Source organism: Cydia pomonella, chromosome 14 (genome assembly GCF_033807575.1).
Source record: "Cydia pomonella isolate Wapato2018A chromosome 14, ilCydPomo1, whole genome shotgun sequence".
In the NCBI taxonomy this organism is placed as follows: domain Eukaryota; kingdom Metazoa; phylum Arthropoda; class Insecta; order Lepidoptera; family Tortricidae; genus Cydia; species Cydia pomonella.
This window is the reverse complement of record NC_084716.1, coordinates 9,332,765-9,353,739: the sequence shown is the minus strand read 5'-3', so window position 1 is coordinate 9,353,739 and position 20,975 is coordinate 9,332,765. Positions and strand designations below refer to the sequence as shown.

Below are 20,975 nucleotides of genomic sequence, written 5' to 3'. Positions count from 1 at the left end.
CTATTTTCTATAATCTAAACCATAACTATTTTTTTTTAACCATAACCGTTAAATTCTCACCAGAAATATGTTTAATTTTTGCTGTATAAAACCTCCACTGGTCACTATATTCTTCTCGTCTCTTAACACGATCTTTAACTACTTCATGATCTTCATTATCAGGATATGATCCAAAGGTGCTCTGGTTTACCGGCCTCCGTAATATAAGCCACAGGTCTGGTACGACAATAAACTTGTACATTCATAAAGTAACACCAGAAATTCCACCACAATAAATTGCCTCTTGTTATTTGCCACCTGAAATAAAAAGCACTTATTAGAATGGGTTACATAGTTAATACAAGCTTTTAAATATTAATTGTAACTTACCATCTTCCTCAAGCGTAGAAGCCGAAATGTCTTGACCGTACGGGCCCCCCCTTTTATATGGAGGGCCAGTGCAACAAAAAGCTGCATCACAAACATATTAAAGCCTGTTAGTAACAACTACGTGCTCAATATTTCTCGATAAGCTTATCGCTTTGGGTTTTTCAACGAAATGTTTTTCGCTCATTGGCTCCATCCGCGTAAGTTAAGGTCACGGGATCAGCACTTGGTGATAACAATTATTGTTAATATTAATCATTACTCATATTACCAGTGAATTTACCTCTATTTTATCATCAAAACAAAAGATGCGTATAGACAAAAGTTTTCTCGCTGTTAAATGAAAGGCAATTGACGTTAATGAACCAATGATTGACTCTATTGGCTCTAGTACCATCAATCTGACGACTGAGTCTAGTACTCAAGAGTCTATTTTTACTCTAGTGTATCGACTGAGTGGCTCTCTGCCACCTAGCGGCCAATTGTCCAACCTTGTCAATAAAATGAGGTAGCTGTTCACCATTTTTGTTCATAACTTAGAAAGCTATTAAATTAATTCCCTGTACACTATAAATTCTTGCTTAAATACCTATCTGTCTACCATCTATTCGTCTTTTTAATTCATACAAAAGTATAATTTTAGCCTACTGGGTTCAAACCCGTGGGTTAACTAAATAGGCATTACATATTACATTGAACAAACATTCCATATGTATTAAAGTGAAGAAATCCGCCATATAAGTATAAAATTCATGAGAATCAGGAAAGAAAGCATAAAGAAAAGACATATCTATTCTCTTACCCAGTGGGAATTTTTCTGGAACTTAAAAAATAGACACCCAGGCTGGGAATCGAACCCACATCTCCCGGTCATGCGCTAAGGGCTCTGCTACATTTGCTATCCCAGACAAGTATCGATCGCTTCATTTCGTCACTTAAATAAGAGAGACAAAGCTACCGTCCATTTTAAAATAGTGAGCCATATAAATATCAAAGTATATAATTATATATTTACCATGACTTAAATAATGGCAGAGCCCATATGAGATCTAAAAGTTATAAATTACGTAAATAAAAGAAAATTGCTTCATTAATTATTTATTAAAATTACATTCAAAAAAATTACAACACTAGTGAGTTTCTATTACTACATCTTACATTCTAGTAATTTACAATTATATTTAAGTAATAATAAAAATACAAAAAGTAATAAAGTTTGGTGAAACCAAATGAGCATGCCTTAAGCGCTCATGCATTACGTAAAAATAAAATATTTTATTATTTCTCTTAATTTGATTGTTGAACAAAAAATAAAATATTTATTATTAAATAAAAGTAGTATTAACTCAAGTTGATTTGAATTTTCCCGCGTAATCGGAGAATAATTTTGAAACTATATTACCGACATGTAGAATTATGCTATAGTATGTGTAGTTCAAAGCTGTATTTAGATACAAGACTGCTCAAAGACAACAAAATCTCTTGAGAGGCCAACTGAAATATATTTATTGTAATTAAACAAAACAATTTCAAGCAACGATTTTGTATTCCTTGTGTTCGCAAATATATAATGAATCAATTAAAAAAAAAAGGTGTGAAAATGGATTTTTATTAAAGTTATAGTGTTTACCACGGTTTAATTTTGATTTTTAGGCGATAGTAGAACATACCTACGCTAGCGCTTAAGGCATGCAATAATGATACACGTTTTATAAAAACAAATAGCCTATCTTTTAATTTTGAAATTTAGCCTGTCTAATGAAGTTTTACAAATTCACAAGTTTCAAGATGGCGGCACTGATTAGGGACCATACCTACTTCTACTATAGAGCCAAGTGATTGTACTGTTAGAATTACTGTACTAGTTACGGTACAGCGTTTTTTGCAACAGGTTATTGGTATGGCCATCAGCGGTAGAAGAAATGTTCTGTCTTTTGGATGAGGTATTGGAAAAGAAAACAGAAAGTTTGAAATTATAAAATACTTCTTATTATACGAGTATAGTTTTTCTTCCTTTCATTATAACAAACATTTATAAGTATACTAGTATCCTTATATAAGTCTTAAGTGCTATGTCTTTACATTCGATGTGTACTTACTTAATCTTACAATAAATATATTTACATTTTACTGTAATAATTTACTAGTCTTTCATAAATAATTTACTATCTAAAACATATAGACTTTGTTTTTAGGTATAAGGTTGTTAATACTGCTTATTATAGTTTTTTGTACTATCATAAATATTTTAAGTATACTAAAATCCTTGTATAAGGCTTAATAGCTACGGCCGCAGAAACTTATACCTTTATGAATATTAACCTTAAAATTAATGTATTTATAATTATTTACAAAATAAAATACTAGAAGATTAATAAACAATATTTACAACAATTATTCTACAACAAGTGACTAGTCTCCTATAAATAATTTAAAATCTAAAACTAATAGGCGGACTATAGTGGAGACGCCGCTGGACTCTTCTGTTTGTTCCTGTAACAAAAAAAAAATACGTTAGCGCAAAATATTATTTTTCAAGTATTTTGTAAAGAGTGAACTTTGATATATACCTTCTGAAATTCTCGCCATCTTCGATGGTCTCTGGCAGTTTACAATTCATTGTCTCGGGTAACCAGATGCAAAGAATCGCCCCCAGGATTGGTCCCATCCCGAAAACGACTGGAATCACCCAATACGCAAGATCATCAACCTGAAAACAAACGAACAGTTATTATCATTGATAATCACAGCAGTAGTTTAAATGATAGTAAAAAAATATCTCTTACGTAGTCAATCAAGAAAGGAGCGAAAATGCTTCCGGTCTTCGAAGCGACGCTGCAGACAGCGAACCCGATGTTTCTGACAACAGTTGGAAACAGCTCTCCCGTGTACAGGTAAATTGTCGGGAAGCTGATGGTCATGCACGTCAGGGCCACAGTCACCAGTACCAACTTCATCGTGTCGTTGGTGTAGAATGGGATGATCAGCAGTAAACTGATTCCCGCCAACACGTTTGCCACGACCAAAAATTTCAGTCGGGACACTCTTGATATCAGGAAGAAGACGATGAGCAGTCCAGGAAGTTGGAAAGCAGCTGAAAGAAGAAACACAGTATTAATATAGAGAACAAGGGGATTGTTTAGATCGATCAGTAAGTTTTAGACTGTACCTGATATGGCGAGGTCGCTTAACACATTGTCGCTCATGTGTCCAAGGTAGTGTTCAATCCCAAAGAAGACCATTCCACACTTCAACCAATTGAACACGATGCAAATAGTTTTTAGCCTCATATTTGGAGTCCTTACTAAATCTAGGACTCCATAGCTTCTTTCTTCACTTTCCGCTTTAATGTCTTTAGTAGCTGATGGCAACAACTTCTCATGGTGTTCAATGGCGGTTGTTACTTTTGTCTCGGAAATTCTGTTGGTTTGAGCAGCCTTTAGCAGAATTTCGCGAGCCTCTTTAACTCTACCAACTGCCAACAACCAACGGGGAGACTCAGGGATCAGCCTGCAGAAGAAAATTGCATTAGCCAAGGATTCGCTTGTAAAATTATCGATAATCAATGAAGTGATGAATTACCAGTAGTAGGATAGAAGCGCGAAGGAGGGAACGGAAATCATCAGCCAGTACCCGTCCCATGTTCTAGTCAAGTACGAGAACAGCGGAACGGTCATAATTCCCAGTACAAACGGCACGTGGTATAGCGTCAAGATATTTGACCGCACTTGTGTTCCGACGATCTCCATGACTGAAATTTGAATTCATTGTTAATAACCAGAGTAATTTATTGCAACATTTATTTTTATTCAGGATGCGCTTACCGATAACATCAGCATCGTTCCACCAGTCGCAACGGCAGAGAGACTTTTGAAAATTAAGAACAGCGGGAACGTGGGCATGAATGGTGTGATGATCATCAAGATCGCTTGCATTGCACTGGAAAGAAAAATAATAGTTAGATTGGGCAGAAATAAACAATTTAAAAGACAAGCAGTCGAAGGTTTACCTCACTCACGATTGTTGAACTGAAAGCTTATTCATCGAACATAAAGAGAGTGCAGTCAATTGTCGACATGTTCTTTACTAAAACACTACAAGTTCCCTCGCGGGAAATGGTTCGGTTGTAGGGCAGAGGCTGCACGCACTCAAAACTGTGTGCTGGTGCAATCACTGTAATGGCGAGTTGGTTCCAAGCAGCCGGAAAATTAATAAGGGAAACAACAACTGTGATGATTATTTGCCATTTCCCCATCACGCCCATCGCATCCTGCACGGGATCTTGAGTTGGTACATCTAAAAAAATTATAAATAATTAATCACTACAATTTAATTAAATTTCACGTTAAATTTCTTTTTATAAATTTGACGTGACCCAGATTCGAACTCAGAACTTCGCGGTTTATAGTTACGAGCGCAGTCGACTGCTCTAGCGGTTTAAAATAAAACTCTGTAATTTTGAATTTTTTTGTTATAATCTAGAGACTGAGGACTAGTGCGATTAATAAATAAAATAAAAAATACTTACCAGGTTGGAAAATTGTCACAAAATCTTTAACGTTTACACCAGAAATTTTAAAACTCGATTTAACTTTGTGATTTTCACAGCTGAGGAATGGTACAGCAGACGCGCGGAAACTAAAGCGGTTTCACCTTGCCGCGCGTATATAAATAGGGCGGACCTACTATGTGATTGACGTAGACGAGCCTTAAGGTCAAGCTTAACTCTGCTTAACTGATGTCAAAACAGCTCGATTAGTATATTTTAGTTACTTCCATAGCATTATGTCATATGGTATTTTACTGTGGGGTGGTGCTTCAGAGATAAATACCATTTTTGTTCTGCAGAAGAGGGCTATTCGAGCAATATATAAAATGAACCATAGAGACTCACTGAGAGATAAATTTAAGGAAATTGACATCATGACAGTGCACTGTCAATACATTTATGAGAATATTCTGTATGTGCATAAAAATATTGCCGATTTTAAGAAAAATTGTGACATTCATAATATTAATACTAGAAATAAACATAAGCTCGCCGTGCCCTTCACTCGGCTCCATAAAATTAAAAAATCATTCATGGGTAATTGTGTGAGATTTTATAATAAACTTCCAAACCATATTACTGAGTTACCAATTAATAAATTTAAGAATCATGTAAAGCGTAAACTTATTTCTAAAGCTTATTATACCACACAAGACTACATGAATGATAAAACAACGTGGGATTAATTGTGATTCGAAATGATTAATTATTTATTATATTTGAATAATGATGATGAAATGGATATTCCAATGCATGTATTTCCTTTGTTGTTTTTATTATATTTGTTTGACATTTAGAATTTATTCTAGAAACAATCTAGACTAGTATTTTTTATACATTTTTTTTTTGTATGACTGTATTTTGTGAAAGTTTTAGTATTCAATTTGATCTATGAATTATATTCATTAGTATTATATATGGAATAATATTTACAACATCAATAAATTGCTCTGATAATTAGATTAAGATAATTATATGTAATACTGTCTTACTATTCATAAGTGCTTGTTGCTAGGCCTACATGAATAAAGTATATTTGAATTGAATTTGAATATTTGAATTGAATTGAATTGAATTGAATTGAATTGAATTGATCAATTGAACTCTTACGATTGTTATCAAATAACAATAGACTGAGTGAGGAAAATTGAATAAGAAATTATTAGTAAGAGGAAAAATGATGGAAAAACTCCAGCGTCGATCAATAATCGAAGGAGTGGGAGTTTAGCTTGGCGCGACTGTGTTGATTAATCCTTCTCACGTAGCCGCGAGGTGTCAATTTCCTGTAGGTAATTTATTTTCCTTGTAATCCGTTGAAGTCATAGTCTTTAAATAGTTAAAGGATGTCATAATGTTCTCTGCGTGGGATATCTTTAGAATTTAAACCGTTTAAGTGGCCGTTTTATAAATGAAATTTAAATAATCTTTATAATAATATTTGAAGTTGGAGTAGTATTTTAAGTAGTTTTTGGGGTATTATTTATTTTATATTCAAATTATAATTTATTGTTAAGTATAAAAATGTTATGAAGGCAAATTTATTGTTTGAGAATATAAAAGTAGTCGGGGGGTTTTGGACCGGAGTACAGTTTAGCTTTAAGTTGACTTAATTTGATTTCTTCTGTCCTTTTTACAGCTTCGTTGATCTTCTCCTCAGCACTTTTTATTTCTTTCACGATTTGGGACCTTTGGAACAAAGAAAAGTAGGTTAGAATTTAAGGTAAAGGCATAGGGTCAAAGTCAATTTTTGTATAGTTATTAAACACAGGATAATACAATAGCCCTTAAAATTAAAATTCGATCGTCCCAAATAATTCCAGGATATATTCTAGATAAAATGTTAATAATTGTCAATTTATTGTATAGGATATACAGATATCCTAAACACACACTACAAACTACAGAGTTATGATCTTAGTTTCTCAGTTATAAAAACAACAAAGTAACTCTAAGAAACTGACAAACAAAACTGACAGTCTTTTAATCCATTTGTTATAAGTTTAAAAACAAAATAATGAACAAATGTTGGCAGCGGCGGCCGTGTAATTATTTTAGTCTAACGGTTTAAACGTTTGACAATTAATATTTTAGTAACAAGTATCGGTATATAAAAGTATAGATATTTATATGTCTACTGTATAGGTTATGTCTCCTAGGGTACAGTCTTAAGTAAAAATGATACATCACTTAACTACAAGCTCGTATAGTTTTATGTTAAGGGGATAACCTATTACTTTTTGACAATATTGTATCCCAACAACAAATTACTTACCCTTAATTACTTTTATTTGCTCATGAATTGGAGTCGTGGCCACATCATATGACTCGTCTATTGATTACTGCATCCTGTTAAAATTTGAGGCTACGTCTAGTTCAAATTGAAAAAATCAAAATATAAAATCCAATACTTCCCTTTAAAATTATTTATAATTGATGAGTCATTCATTTAGTTAATTAAAAAAACTATTAAAATGTTTTGTTATCCTCAGTTTATTCAAATTGAACGCATATTAAATGTATTGCGCACGTAAAATCATACCGTTGCACACGTGTTACATCTGCTGCGCAAATGGACTTTGTTTGATAAAGTAATGCACTGTAATTCAGCGTAAAGTTTTGAATAATTATTTTTAAGTCTCGTTTTTACTAAACATTATTCATTTTTGTGAATAGAGATAAAGATTGCGAGTAATTACGTAATTATTTATGCATTAAAAGGTTATCGCATGGACCCTGCACCGGATTTTGATTGTATGACAAAACAATATGTTTTCAGAATGACTTGTTTTGCGTAAATTAAAATAATATTTGAACATTTAATGAGTTGTTATTATGTAAATTGCTTGTTAACTTGCAGGCGTAAGTTTAAGGCCGGGTTATCGCAAGCACAAAAAAAGATTAAATATAATTAGGATTTGTTTACATATTTCTGCTTCGAAAGTTTCCCTTGTACTACTTCATATGGTGTAAAACCCGTTATCGAATGAATACTGTTATTGTAATCCGAAATAGCATACTAGCTGGAAACTTGACAAATTCGGTAAATATTTCCCTATGGTTTAAGGCCATAACAACCTCTGTTATTGACTTTGAGACAGAAGACTGTGATATTTGTCTTGCTAAATGTTGATGAGCAATATTAGATACCAATGAATAATTTAAATATAAAGCTAGTATTGCTTAGAGCAAATGAATAAAATTACCAAAACATAATGAGATCGTTATTTATTTTTATCTTACAAATACCTTATCGATAAAACTATTGTCTAGGGTTGTAAAATTAGTTGGGTTCTTTATGAACTGAACCCACCTGCACCTTTACTGGTATACGATATTCATATCTTCAATCATCTTGACCGCTCTGTTTATCTTATCTTCGGCATTTTTTATCTCCGTTCGGATATTGGACTGAAAGATAAGATGTTGTTGTGTGTGACTGTGTGAACACACTTTATCAATGAGAAAACACAAAAGCCTTTACGAATTTGATGACATCCCATGTTGCAGTAATACTTACCCAAAGATATTGCGATAAAGATGATTCAATATTTTGTTAATATATCTAGTTATAATGTCAAATTTTCAAACGTTCCACCAAATGCATCAATAAATGACACTGTCAAAATGTTAGGTAATGAATTTTTAAAGTTATCTGATGTCAGATTCTACAATTAAAGACATGGTAAATTAGTTTAGTTCAATTTTGAATGATTTGGACGTTTCCGAAACGGAAAGGGGAATTCAATCATCAAACCAAACATGAGACTTCGAACAACTGAATAATCCCAGAGAATATTTAAAAGAAATTACGTCTTATATTTATGCATATACATGTTATCATGATTCTTTGGTTTGTTATAGATCAATAAACTCGAATATTGTGTATGGCAAACGATGATATGCTTATGCATTCTATAGTATCTCTATTGTTTAATGTCATAACGGATAGATGCAGTACCGAGCTCTATGTTAAAGTTAAAGTAGAAACCCGTTGGCTAAAGAATTATTTAAAATTTGACGACCGTCCTGGCCTAGTGACCCTGCCTATGAACCCGATGATTCGGGGTTCAGAGCCCGGTAAAGCGGGCCACAGACCATCAGTTTTATCTGCACAGTTTTAACTGTACAGTCGAACTGTTCAGTTAAAACTGATATCCCTTGTGACTACACACTGAAAGTTTTTTTATTATTTATCCTTTTCGCTTGAAGTAAAGACGTTCGACGGAATCATGGATGACGCTGTGGCAATTATTAGATTATTGTGTATTTTACAAAAAAAAAGACAAAGAAGGAAAATAATGTGGTGTAAACATTGTTTATTACAGAGAAAGCAATATACGCATAACAATTTACTAAAGGAGATCAGAATTACTCCAAAAGATTATCGTAACTATTTAAGAATGGATGAAGAAACTTATTTGCTTTTGCTCGATTTAGTTACACCAAGAATAATGAAACAAGATACAGTGATGAGAAGTGCTATTTCACCACATGAAAGATTAACAGCAACGCTTCGATTTTTAGCAACAGGTAGAAGCTACGAAGACCTTAAATTTTCAACAATAATATCCCCCCAGTCACTTTCCAGTATTATACCAGAAACGTGTGAAGCGATATATAGTGTTTTACACAAGGATTACTTTAAGGTACGTAAGAAATAAAATGCATTTTATTTTTAGAGTATTTTAATAATTATATGTAACTTATAAGTATTTAAAAAAATCAGAATGAACATAACTAGAAATAAAAGAAGTTAATAAGCATCATAGTTAGATAAAAAGTCGGCAACTGTTGAAGTAGAACTTGGTTGCGACTGAATCATTTGTTGTTGAGTTGCATGCTGTTGAGTTGGTGCAACATTATTATTACCCGATGATCCCGGACTCTCAGGTATAGACAAATAAACAACTTGAGGTTGAGCCTGTGTTTGTTCATAAATTGAGCGCTGACTTTGAGGACTTGGTTGATTTGAGTAAGGTGAAGTACTGTGATTGAATTGGCTGGATGAAGTGGAATATGATCTTTGATGAAAGGGAGAATTAGGAAAAGGGGCCATTACTGTATGTGATGTTGTTAACTGACCCAATTCAGCTTCTGTGAGAGTCTCATTAATATTTTTTTCTGCGAGGATTCGTTGAGTTTTATTTAGATCTCTTAGTTTAAATGCAACAGATTTGCCAAAAATATCATAACGGTCGTCGGGTTGCTTCGGTGGTGGTGGAGATGGAGCCGGAAGTTTGAAATGATCTCTGACAGATATCAAAACGTCTTTTGTGAGGTCCGCTTCAGATTTTCGTTTCCTTGAGGTTGAGGAGGAGGACGTTGTAGACTCTGTTGTAGGTGTTTGCTGAACACCTACAACACTTGAGTCTTCAAAGTCTTGTGCTTCCTTTACTGATTCTTCAACTGACAATGGAGCTGACTCTGGTGAATTAACCTCTAATATTGTATTTGTTTCAGTTTCCTCGATCACAAGAAGAATGGAAAAGAATAGCTGCACTATTTGAACAAAGATGGAATTTTCCGCATCTGCTTGGGGCGATGGACGGGAAGCATGTAACAATAAATCCACCACGAGGAAGTGGGTCGACATATTTCAATTATAAGAAAAAACACAGTATGGTCTTAATGGCTATAGTTGACGCTCAATATCAGTTCATTTTATGTGATTTTGGAACCAACGGACGAATATCAGACGGTGGAGTTTTACAAAATACAACATTCTTTCAAAAACTTCAAGAGAAGACTTGAATATTCCGGCCGAAGAAATCGTAACGAATAGCTCAAAATCGTTACCGTATGTCTTCGTTGCTGATGACGCTTTTCCACTAAGGACTGATATGATGAAACCTTTTAGACAGGCTGAGTTGGATACAAGAGAAAAAAAAATTTATAACTACCGTGTTTCGCGAGCAAGACGAATTGTTGAAAATTGTTTTGGTATTTTAGCTACACGATTTCGAATATTTCATACAGATATTAATGTACATCCAAGTAGAATTGAATCAATTGTAATGGCATGTTGTGCCTTACACAATTTTTTAATTAAAATGTTACCAAATTCTTATATCAGTCCAGAGTGTTTTGATCGCGAACAGACTGATATTGGACATGTCACACCAGGTTACGATACAAATCATTCTACCATGGAACCTTTACAACAAAGGAATATAGGAAACACGGCCCGAACACCCAAAATGATTAGACAAGAATTTATGAATTATTTTAATAATGAAGGTCAAGTTCCCTGGCAAAATAATTTTATTTCAGTAAATAAAATAATGTTTATATAAGTAATATTAGTTTTATTACCTCATCATCCAAATTCGAGCGTGAAGGTCGTGGTACATGTTGATCATCCAAGAATTTCAAAAGAGGGTAATACCATAGTTTTGGCTCATATATTTCTTCTGTGCCTGCACCTGATTTATTTGAAGCATTCACCTTTTTGTGTTCTTTATTATAAGTACAACGTAAATTATTGATTTTTTTAACTACCGCTGCTTTGTCACTAGTAGGTTCAACCTCTCGAAGTTTAACCAATAACCTCCTGTAGGCTGCCTCTTTTTTGTCACGGTCGTGGTACTCTTTAGCTTTAACTTTCCACAAGGAAGGTTCAGAACGATATATTTCTATAAATTCTTCTAACCATTCACGTTGATTAGGCATGTTGATGTTGCAAAGACTTAAGACCGTAGAAAACGTGCTCACTGCAATGATGATCCGTCAAAACTGACAACAAAACAGTTTTTTGCCACAGACCATCAGTTTTAACTGAACAGTTTTAACTGTACAGTTTTATCTAATGAAATTTCGGTTAGATCGTCAGTTCAACTGCACAGTTCAAAGATTTGCCTACACACGTACGTTTTAACTGAACAGTTCGACTGTACAGTTAAAACTGTGCAGATAAAACTGATGGTCTGTGGCCCGCTTAAGGGCATTTACAGTCCGCGCCACTTGAATAGCCTCACCCACAAATTTCTTTTTAAATCAAGGTCCTTAAAAACAAATGCCGATTTGATTTCGTAAATAAACTTTAATAGTCGATGAATACAGTTTTATTACAAAGTCTAGACATTTAATAATAATTAATGAGAATACACTTAATTATGAAAATAGGGTGAGTCACTTGAATAGCCTCAGTAAAACAAAATACAAAAAATATATATTTTAATTTAAAAAAATTATATTCTTAATCACGTCAAAAATTCGATTAGGAATAGATTTAAATGATTTTCGAATGTAATTTCGGCCCAAATTATAACAAACATTATAAATTTCTTGTATGAGATCTGCGCTGCTATTAAAACTGCGTCCAGGGACAAACTATTGGAAGTCGGGAGAGTTCGATGACCAATCTTAACGTAGAATTTTATTTTCTTGAAACCAAGTTTTTGTTTCATGTGACGGATGTGAAGGGGCATTGTCTTGTTGAAATATCCAGTTATTTTATTAAGAACTTTACGGATGTGTTTTTTTCTTCCAGCAAGTTTACATACATTTTAGAAGATTGGTGTCCCTTAATTATGGAAATATTAATGATACCGTGATAAGAAATTGCACCCACACCATTAGTGAACCACCTCCTGAATGACGACGTGATATTTTTTTTTCTATTTTTCTCAAATCGTGAAAATAATATGAATGCCCATCTGGGCCATCTAAATTTAACTTTTTCTCGTCACTGACGGCAAATAATCATCGGGACTTTTGATGTACTTGCACATATATGTTAAAGTTGTAGTTGCTAAGTTTAGTAAATAAATAAAGTTAGTATAAATTAGGAAGTACTTTTTCTCAATGAAACAACAGTTTCTTACTAACACGTTTATTAAATGTAATTTCAGTAACAAAAATTTCTTAAATTTAAACGCATTAACTGAATTAATTTTAAGAATAAAAATGTAGTTTTGTTAAACTAGAATAACTCTAAAACATGTTTGCATCTTTCAATAATTAGATCTACAGTACCTAACACAAAGAACATGTAAGGTGTGTGAAATATACATGTGCATAGAATAACTTTGCACATATATATTTCAGAGGGCATGTAAGGTGCTGTGTAGAAAGAAACCTATTGCGTGAACGAGATAGTATGCTTGAATATACATCAGAAAGAAAGAGAAGAATGATTGATGGAATGAAAGGGATAGAAATAGAATTCAGTAACGAGTAAGATGAAAAAGAAATATATGCATTATGGCCGAAAACGTTGTTTCAATCTTACAATATGACTTTTATGCTGAAAAGCTGAAAAAATTAAACTCCGGCGACCGAAACGGTACCCCTAGTGTAAATATTTTCGACAGCGAAACGTGACGTACGCGTTTGCGTTAAGTGTCATTTTGTATGAGATTTTTGACTTGCCAAAACGTCCCGCTTGGCGCGCTGTTCAAAAACCTATACAAAATGAGACTTAACGCAAACGCGTACGTCACGTTTCGCTATCGACTAAAATTACACTAGGGGTACTGAACTCGACTTTTGAGGTTAAGTTCACGAGATTTATTTCTTATGATTTTACTTTAAACACTGAATATTATTATGGTTATTATGGCCCCGTGAAGGTCCTAACAACATAATTCTTAAAATATAATTTCAATTCAGAATCTAATACGTCCTTATAAAATATAAATATCTTCCAATTTACATTAATAATGACTTATTAGCAAACAAAAGACACCCAATTTCTAGTGTACCTTGATCAACAAATCAAAACGACCGTCGGCCAAACTTTCAGTGTTAATTTGAAATATGTTTGAGTTTATTATACAACGTGTCCCAAAACTCAACGATAAGCCGGCATCAGAGGATGGAGCTGCTTATGATTAGTCGAGAAAAAATAAGGAAAAAAATATAAAAATACAAAAAGCAAACGAATGTAAGCACTAAGCAGATTTGTCCTTGGGTCACGGATGAAATTCTTTTACATAAACAGTTACTCACACAACTACTTAATTGCAATACTGCACTTGACAAACAAGTTCTCTGTCCCATAATTTTACAACAGTCATTGAAACTCGAAACATCTTTATCGAGTGCAGAAAAGTTGTATTATGGAAACCTATTAAAATGTTCTTCTAATCCACAGAAAACACTATGGCAAATCGTTAATGGACACACTGGTAGGAAGTCATCGAAATATCAACAAAATCTAAGTACGTTGCGAGACGACACCGGTGCATTATATAACTCGAGCGATCGACTGGCTAATGATATTAACAAGTTTTTTCTAAGTGCAGCCGATACGGTGCGCGCCCCCACCGCCGACCCGAATGCTGCATACCTACTTTTATGTAAGACAACCAACCCAAGCTATGTGTCTTTGAGGTTCAAGTTCTTCTCAGAGGCGGAATTGTATAACATAGTCAACAAAGGAGTAGCGTGTAAGAATACGTGTGACATATATGACATTTCAATAAAATTGCTAAAGATAAGCCTACCTACAATTTTATCACAACTAGTTTATATATTTAATTATTTAATAAAAACTGGAACATATCCTAGTATTCTGAAAAATGTAAAAGTAGTGCCTATATATAAAGGCAAAGGGAATAAAGACGACCTTCAAAGTTACAGGCCTATAAGTATTGTGACGTTTAGCGTCGCAATAATTAGGGTAGACTGCAGAGTGAGACGGAAGAAAACTAACCTGAGTAAAATTTACAAGATGTATTCAAAACAAAAAAAACTAACTAAAAGAAGGACAAGGTCGTGAGTCTTTTCTGAGCTGGCACTACACAGTTAGGTCGGAAACAAGCCCTTGATAGGGGTCACTTCCCTGCACTACGGTTTCGCACTTTTAGAGGAGGCCGTCATCAGCAGGGTTCCGGATCCTCAGCCGGAACCTTCCGGAACCTGAACGGGAGCACGCGCAGTGGGGTCGGTGTGTTCCAATTGAAACCCCAGACTTGGTCCCTGGAATTCCGGTAAAATGGCCATTTCAAGAAAAGTCCGATTTTTAACTAGTGACTGCGACATCCGGATTTAGGCCAAATTAATGTGCTAATTGAATAGTAGGCTGGTTTAGTGAACCCCAAAGCATTTAAATGGTGATCAATGATGTGGCAGTCACAAGTAGAAACATCATTATTTTTTTAAACAAGGAAGAAAGTGAATCGAAAGCTATTAAATCTACTTCTACTAACATAAAAACAACTAATGGCATTACCAATGCATGAAAACTACAATTCGGAATGTAATTTTGTACTATTAAATTAGATTTAAGCATAACTTTAACTATGATTTACAAGATTTTTACAAAGTGGGTAGACTTATATTTCTAGAAGGATTGAGAAACTTATTATTTCCAACGTTACTTCTATAGGAAATTACAGTTAATAAAAAGTTAGTGAAATATGTACCCATTAAGAACAAAATGTAAAATGATTGCATGAAGAATATGTTTCCTTACTATGCTATTAACTACGGAAGTTACCTTATTCTAAAAACTACAAAATATTCAAAACACTCACCCTATTTGGGGAAATACTGGAACTTAAACTTAACACATTTAGTTTTAGATTTTATTTCACCATATTAAAAATTTGTCACTTCATGACGTTTTAGATTTAGTTTATTTGACCTTTCGCTGTCAAAGCCGTGGTAGAAATGTCGCGGACGCGTATGTGTCTCATTAACCGGCCAGTGCACATCGCTTATCGCGAGCGGGTGACGTAGTCCTTTGTATTCGCATCTAGTTTTATCTAATAGCAAATGAAGTCGTCAATTCCGTTTGTTCGTAGATTTATTATGTGTAGTTTATTACTTTTTAGAGTTTTTGTATGATTTCTTAATAGTGTCAATATATATATAGTGAGTATTAGTTAGTATTATAGTAATTTATAATTATATTTAGGTTTTAGTTGTATTTTTTTATTTCATAGGATTTTAATTAAAGATAACGGTAAACCGTTACAGTATTATCCCAGCAATTGCTAAACTTTTTGAATACGGCTTAGCAAACCGATTAAGATTGTTCCTAGAAAATTTCAGTTTATTAAGTGACAGACAATATGCTTATAGGAAAAATAAATCATGTTTAGACGTTATTCGTCAAGCCCTAAAAAATATATTGACAGCTAAGGAAAACCAATGTCATGTCGCAATTATATTATGTGATATGACACGGGCATTCGACCTCTGTAATCATAATGTACTTGAAAAAAAATTCGAGCACATTGGTATCCGCGGCCCTGGTCTTAAGTTAATGCTGGACTTCCTGCGCCAGCGGCATCAATGCGTTGCTATAAATAATGGCCGCACTAAATCTGATAACGGGAATATTGATATCGGCGTGCCCCAAGGCTCGTCTTTAGCAAATTTGTGTTTTCTGATCCAGGTAAACGATTTACCTAAAATCGTAAATGGGGACATGTATATCTTTGCGGACGATGCCTGTGACATTATAACCGCCAGTGCAATTCCGTCTCTAGAGAACATTATAGCCTCAGAGATATTTAGGCTACAGAGGTGGTTTTCTGCAAATGGTTTAGTTTTAAATCTACACAAAACCCAAGTGATGCACATAAGCCTAGGGGGTAGGCCCCCGCGCCCACTAAGTGTTAACGTGGATGGCCACGTCCTTCCTCAGGTACATAGCGCTAAGTTTCTTGGCGTGACGTTAGACACGGCCTTGAAATGGAATGCCCATATTGATGTCGTGTGTGGCAAATTATCTGGTGCCTGTTTCGCACTGAGCAGGCTGGCGCGTATATTGCCGCACCAGCAACTAAGGGCTAGCTACTTCTCGCTGTTCCATTCGGTGATGTGCTATGGTCTAGAGTTCTGGGGCACGGCTGCGGAATGGCAGCGTGTATTCATTTTGCAGAAACGTGCAGTACGGATTATATCATATGCCCCACACGGAACACCCGCTAGGCAACTCTTCGTAAATAGTAACATAATGACACTCACATCACAATACCTATTTTACATAATTAAATATATTAGAAGTAACATACACCTATTTCCAATAAAGACATTTAAAAGTTCACGTATTACACAAAAACACAAAAATATGTTGGACTCGACATGTTGTCGACTTGCGAAATCCAACAAAACGGTATATGTTGCGGGGCCAGGTATCTATAATAAACTACCCGGCAACATAAAGAATATTGAAAATGACCTGATATTTTACAATCGATTAAAAAAATGGCTGACTACAAATGCCTTTTATGACATGTCAGAATATAATGATTTGAATTTTAATTTAATTTAATTTATTGGATGTATGAATTGTGTTGATTATTAATATTTTATATTGTTATATTTTATATTATTTAATTTGATAATTTTGACATGTCAGAATATTATAATAATAATTTAATTTAATTTATTGGATATTTGAATTGTTTTGATTATTTTTATACTGTTTTTATTTTACTGTAATTGAATTTGATTATTATTATTTATTATCTTAATTGTACTCTTAATTGACATAGACCTAATTATATATTGTATTACCTTTTGACTTGTAAAATTTGCAATTTTATCAATAAAGGAATATGAATATGAATATATCTCAATTATTTTAGAAATTACAGAAAAAAAATGAAATTCATCGAAAATCGACATCCCTAATGGTATTTTTAACGACCATGTCACAAATATTCAAATATTACTGTTTTTTTTTTGTTTTTGGAAACTTAAGTAGCCCTGCTATCTAACACAGTTCTTAAAAATACCATAATACATGTAGTTTTTACACAAAAAATAATCAAAATTCATTTTGTCCCTACAATTTTGAAAGATTTTTTCTTACAGTCCACTTTCAATCATCATGGTGTAAAAAAATAGTATCGACACCACTATGGCAATTATTTTCAAAGGTTGACGCAACTAACCAAGATTCCAAAATGGTATAATACTTTAGGAAACCTAGTCACAAAAAAAAACAACGAATTTTTTAACAAGAATCGACATTATTTAATGTTGGCGGTAATCACTTTTACTGTACCCAAAAAAGGATTTTTGTTGTTGAAAAATGTTGAATAAATGCAAAGAAATGGTACAATTTTTTTTCCTTTTTTTTAAATTCATTTACTACATTATTAATACTACAGTAAATGTTCAAATTGCCTGCCACCGGCATTAATACAGACATGACATCGCCTTAGAAATGATCGTTTTATCCGTCGTGCATATCTTCTACCATTGATATGATCCGCAGCTTGTGTGATTTTTTGGCGAAGCTCGTCCAATGTTGCTATGGGTTTTGAGTAGATTTTGTCTTTAAGACAGCCCCAGTAGAAGAAGTCCAGGGGGTTCAGGTCGGGCGAACGGGGTGGCCACAAGATAGGACCAAGTCGCCCGATCCAACGCCCTGGATACTCTTGGTTTAAGTATTCTCGCACTGCACGGGCATAGTGAGCTGGGCAACCATCATTTTGAAACCACATGTTTTGTAAATCACGTAAAGGCACGTCTTCTAATAATTCAGGCAAGTCGTTTTGTAAAAAGGTCAAATAGCCATCACCATTAAGGTTTCCTTGTAACTCAAATGCCTTGATCACACGTACCGAGTAAACGGGCGAGACAGTAAAATGTTCCTCGGCCGAGACAGTGATGTAAGCGAGTAACTGTTCAGACATGTTTTCAAATTAGGACAGTCAGTTCAGTTCTATTGAGAGATTCGGGCACGATGGACCGTAAAAAGTTAATTAGAAAATATACAAAGTTACTCATTCCACTATTAATGGAAGAATTAAAGGAATTGTTGGAAAACGAGCAGCGCCGGATTTGGACTAGACCATGGATGTTGAGAAGATCTGATTTTGGCGCTACGAACACTGTTTTTAAAGAAATCGTATAAAATGTTCTAAATCCCTGGATGTAGAACATTTTGACACATTGTTAGAAAATATTACTCCATTGATACAAAAGCAAGATGAGAGAAGCTATACATGCAAAGACGAAACTACAAGTAGCGTTATGCTATTTGGTGACTGGGATGAGCTACCGTTATTTGCAGGCTTTTTACAGAGTGTCTCGGGCTGCAATATCATCGTTCATACCGGAAGTCATGGATGCAATATTTACTTATTTGGAGAATTATTTAAAGGTACGTATTTTTTTCTTACATGCTATAAATAAAACATAACAATATTTATTTATTTATTTATTTGAAAATTACATTTGTTGTCTTCCGTCTGTCTGAAAAGCTGCATACATCGCATTAGCTAAAATGTCATTGGTACTCACAGAATTTGGCGGACTGTTGACATTATGTACTGGAGAAGATGCAGCTAAGATTGATTGCGATATTTGCGATGCATAATCCTCATCATAATTTTCAGGAAATTGATGATGATATGTATTTTGAGAACTAGCATAAGTGGTGTCTGAATGTACAGAAGACGGCCTTTGGTCGCTGCGATTAGACGAAGAAGAATGGTATGCAGTACTTTGTCTAAGTTTAATCCCATAATCGGTCAGTATATTCTGTATTCTGTTTTGTGCTAGTAAAGCATTCTCTGTCGATAAATTCTTAAGTTGCAATGCAACACTCCTTCCAAAAACATCAAATACAGTTTCTTTCTCAGAATTTACATCTTCATTTAACTTTTTAAAATCAGAAACGGCTTGAAAAATATCTCTAGCCCTCTTTTTACCTCTCGCAGTATTTATGGTATTGGTAATAGTCGCCGAGGTAGTAGTCGTAGTTACAGTAACTGGTACTTGCTGGTGATCAGATGTAATAGCTGGTACTTCCTGGTTGTTGTTTGAGTGTGAGGAGGTAGCAGGGCTATTGTCCTGAGGACCAGTGTCTTCATTAGCGGAATGACTAATCTGTAAAATAAAATGAATATAAATTATTGTTTCAGGTACCGCAGACCAATGAAGAATGGAAAGAAATAGAAACAGGTTTCAGAACTAGGTGGAATTTCCCTGGTTGCCATGGCGCTATAGACGGGAAGCATGTGATAATTCTAGCACCACCGAATTGTGGAAGTGAATATTTTAATTACAAGGGTACCAACAGTGTGGTTTTGATGGCTGTGGTTGATCATGACTATTGTTTTCGCTATGTAAATATTGGAGCAAACGGAAGAAACTCGGATGGGGGGATTTTTAAAAACAGCCAATTACGTAGTGATCTTGAGAATAATTTGCTACCGAAAGGAGGATTTTTGGTTGGAGATGATGCGTTTCCACTAAAAACATATTTATTAAAACCATATAGTGGCACAAATCTTTCAACAAAACAAAAACTATTTAACTACAGACTCTCTAGAGCACGAAGAATTGTCGAAAATGCGTTTGGCATTCTGGCAAGCAGGTTTCGAATTTTTCAAAAGCCCATACCAACTAGTGACGTAACCACCGATAAAATTATTCTCGCCTCTTGTGCTCTGCATAATTGGTTACGTCTCACAAGTCCCGGTATTTACTTTCCAAAGGGTTGTGTTGATCAAGAAGATATAGATTCGGGATCCGTTATTGTGGGGACTTGGAGACAAGAACTACAAGCTAATTTGCCAAGTATCACTAATCATAACACCAACAATGCAGCACGTATAGCAAGGGAGCTTCGAGATAAATACGCAGAGTTCTTCAGTGGGGCAGGTGCCGTTTCGTGGCAAAACAGAATGATTTCATAATTTTAAGCAATTTAATTTCAGAAATACCTACATTATACTTAGCATAAAAAGTAACATAATAAAAAGCACTTACGTTTTGCATAAACTTTTTTCTTTAAATCCTTTGAAAAGACCTCTTCCATCTCTTTCAGCCACTTAATATTAGAAGTGTACACATTACTGAGCCCCGCTCCAGATTTCTTCGAGTCTTGAATTTTTTAATTTCTTGTTGGTAGGTCGATCTTAAATTTTTTATTTTATTTTTAACTTCTATCGCACCAAATCCAGAGATATTCATTTCCTCAACTATGGACTTATATGCTGCATCCCGTTTTTGTTTTATCTTGTATTCCGGAGATTGAAAGTTCCACAGGCACTGATGTAGTTTATATAATTGTATAAATAGTTGTTTCGACATCCCATTTTTTATTAGAAGACATGGTGTTATTGTATTTTATTAGATTTTTAGTAGA

General features: G+C 34.3%; 2 protein-coding genes and 2 long non-coding RNA genes across 5 annotated transcripts; 1 reads left to right on the top strand and 3 right to left on the bottom strand.

Moving 5' to 3' along the window:
- Positions 1 to 2,126: 2,126 nt before the first annotated feature.
- LOC133524896 (organic cation transporter protein-like) lies at positions 2,127 to 5,099 on the bottom strand. Of its 2 annotated transcripts, XM_061861055.1 has the most exons (8): positions 4,895 to 5,099; positions 4,376 to 4,662; positions 4,191 to 4,305; positions 3,949 to 4,117; positions 3,536 to 3,876; positions 3,153 to 3,460; positions 2,937 to 3,076; positions 2,127 to 2,859 (listed from the first exon to the last, which is right to left on the bottom strand). In XM_061861055.1, the coding sequence occupies exons 4-8, from the start codon at positions 4,113 to 4,115 to the stop codon at positions 2,823 to 2,825; spliced, it is 993 nt and encodes a 330-aa protein (XP_061717039.1). In that variant the 5' UTR covers positions 4,116 to 4,117; positions 4,191 to 4,305; positions 4,376 to 4,662; positions 4,895 to 5,099; the 3' UTR covers positions 2,127 to 2,822. The 2 variants fall into 2 exon arrangements, with proteins under 2 accessions (XP_061717039.1, XP_061717038.1); XM_061861054.1 differs by having other exon boundaries at positions 4,191 to 5,099.
- A 4,490-nt stretch (positions 5,100 to 9,589) lies between these two features.
- Positions 9,590 to 11,847, bottom strand: LOC133524893 (uncharacterized). Its single transcript, XM_061861051.1, has 2 exons — positions 11,228 to 11,847; positions 9,590 to 10,352 (listed from the first exon to the last, which is right to left on the bottom strand). Exons 1-2 carry the CDS (start codon positions 11,582 to 11,584, stop codon positions 9,669 to 9,671), a joined length of 1,041 nt encoding a protein of 346 aa, XP_061717035.1. The 5' UTR covers positions 11,585 to 11,847; the 3' UTR covers positions 9,590 to 9,668.
- Positions 11,848 to 14,575: 2,728 nt separating this feature from the next.
- Positions 14,576 to 15,706, bottom strand: LOC133524906 (uncharacterized). The gene is made up of 2 exons (XR_009800479.1): positions 15,394 to 15,706; positions 14,576 to 14,836 (listed from the first exon to the last, which is right to left on the bottom strand). It is a non-coding gene; the product is annotated as an uncharacterized LOC133524906 (long non-coding RNA).
- A 3,109-nt stretch (positions 15,707 to 18,815) lies between these two features.
- Positions 18,816 to 20,608, top strand: LOC133524909 (uncharacterized). The gene is made up of 2 exons (XR_009800482.1): positions 18,816 to 18,983; positions 19,747 to 20,608. It is a non-coding gene; the product is annotated as an uncharacterized LOC133524909 (long non-coding RNA).
- The last annotated feature ends 367 nt before the right edge of the window (positions 20,609 to 20,975 follow it).

Excerpts from the sequence above, each read along its gene's own strand:
- LOC133524896 (XM_061861054.1), bottom strand. The coding sequence starts at position 4,115 with ATGGAGATCGTCGGAACACAAGTGCGGTCAAATATCTTGACGCTATAC. Across the intron at positions 3,877-3,948 it reads GCGCTTCTATCCTACTACTG|GCTGATCCCTGAGTCTCCCC; the intron begins GTAATTCATCAC and ends TTTCTTCTGCAG. Across the intron at positions 3,077-3,152 it reads CTCCTTTCTTGATTGACTAC|GTTGATGATCTTGCGTATTG; the intron begins GTAAGAGATATT and ends GTTTGTTTTCAG.
- LOC133524893 (XM_061861051.1), bottom strand. The coding sequence starts at position 11,584 with ATGCCTAATCAACGTGAATGGTTAGAAGAATTTATAGAAATATATCGT. Across the intron at positions 10,353-11,227 it reads GCTCGAATTTGGATGATGAG|GTTAATTCACCAGAGTCAGC; the intron begins GTAATAAAACTA and ends ACAATATTAGAG.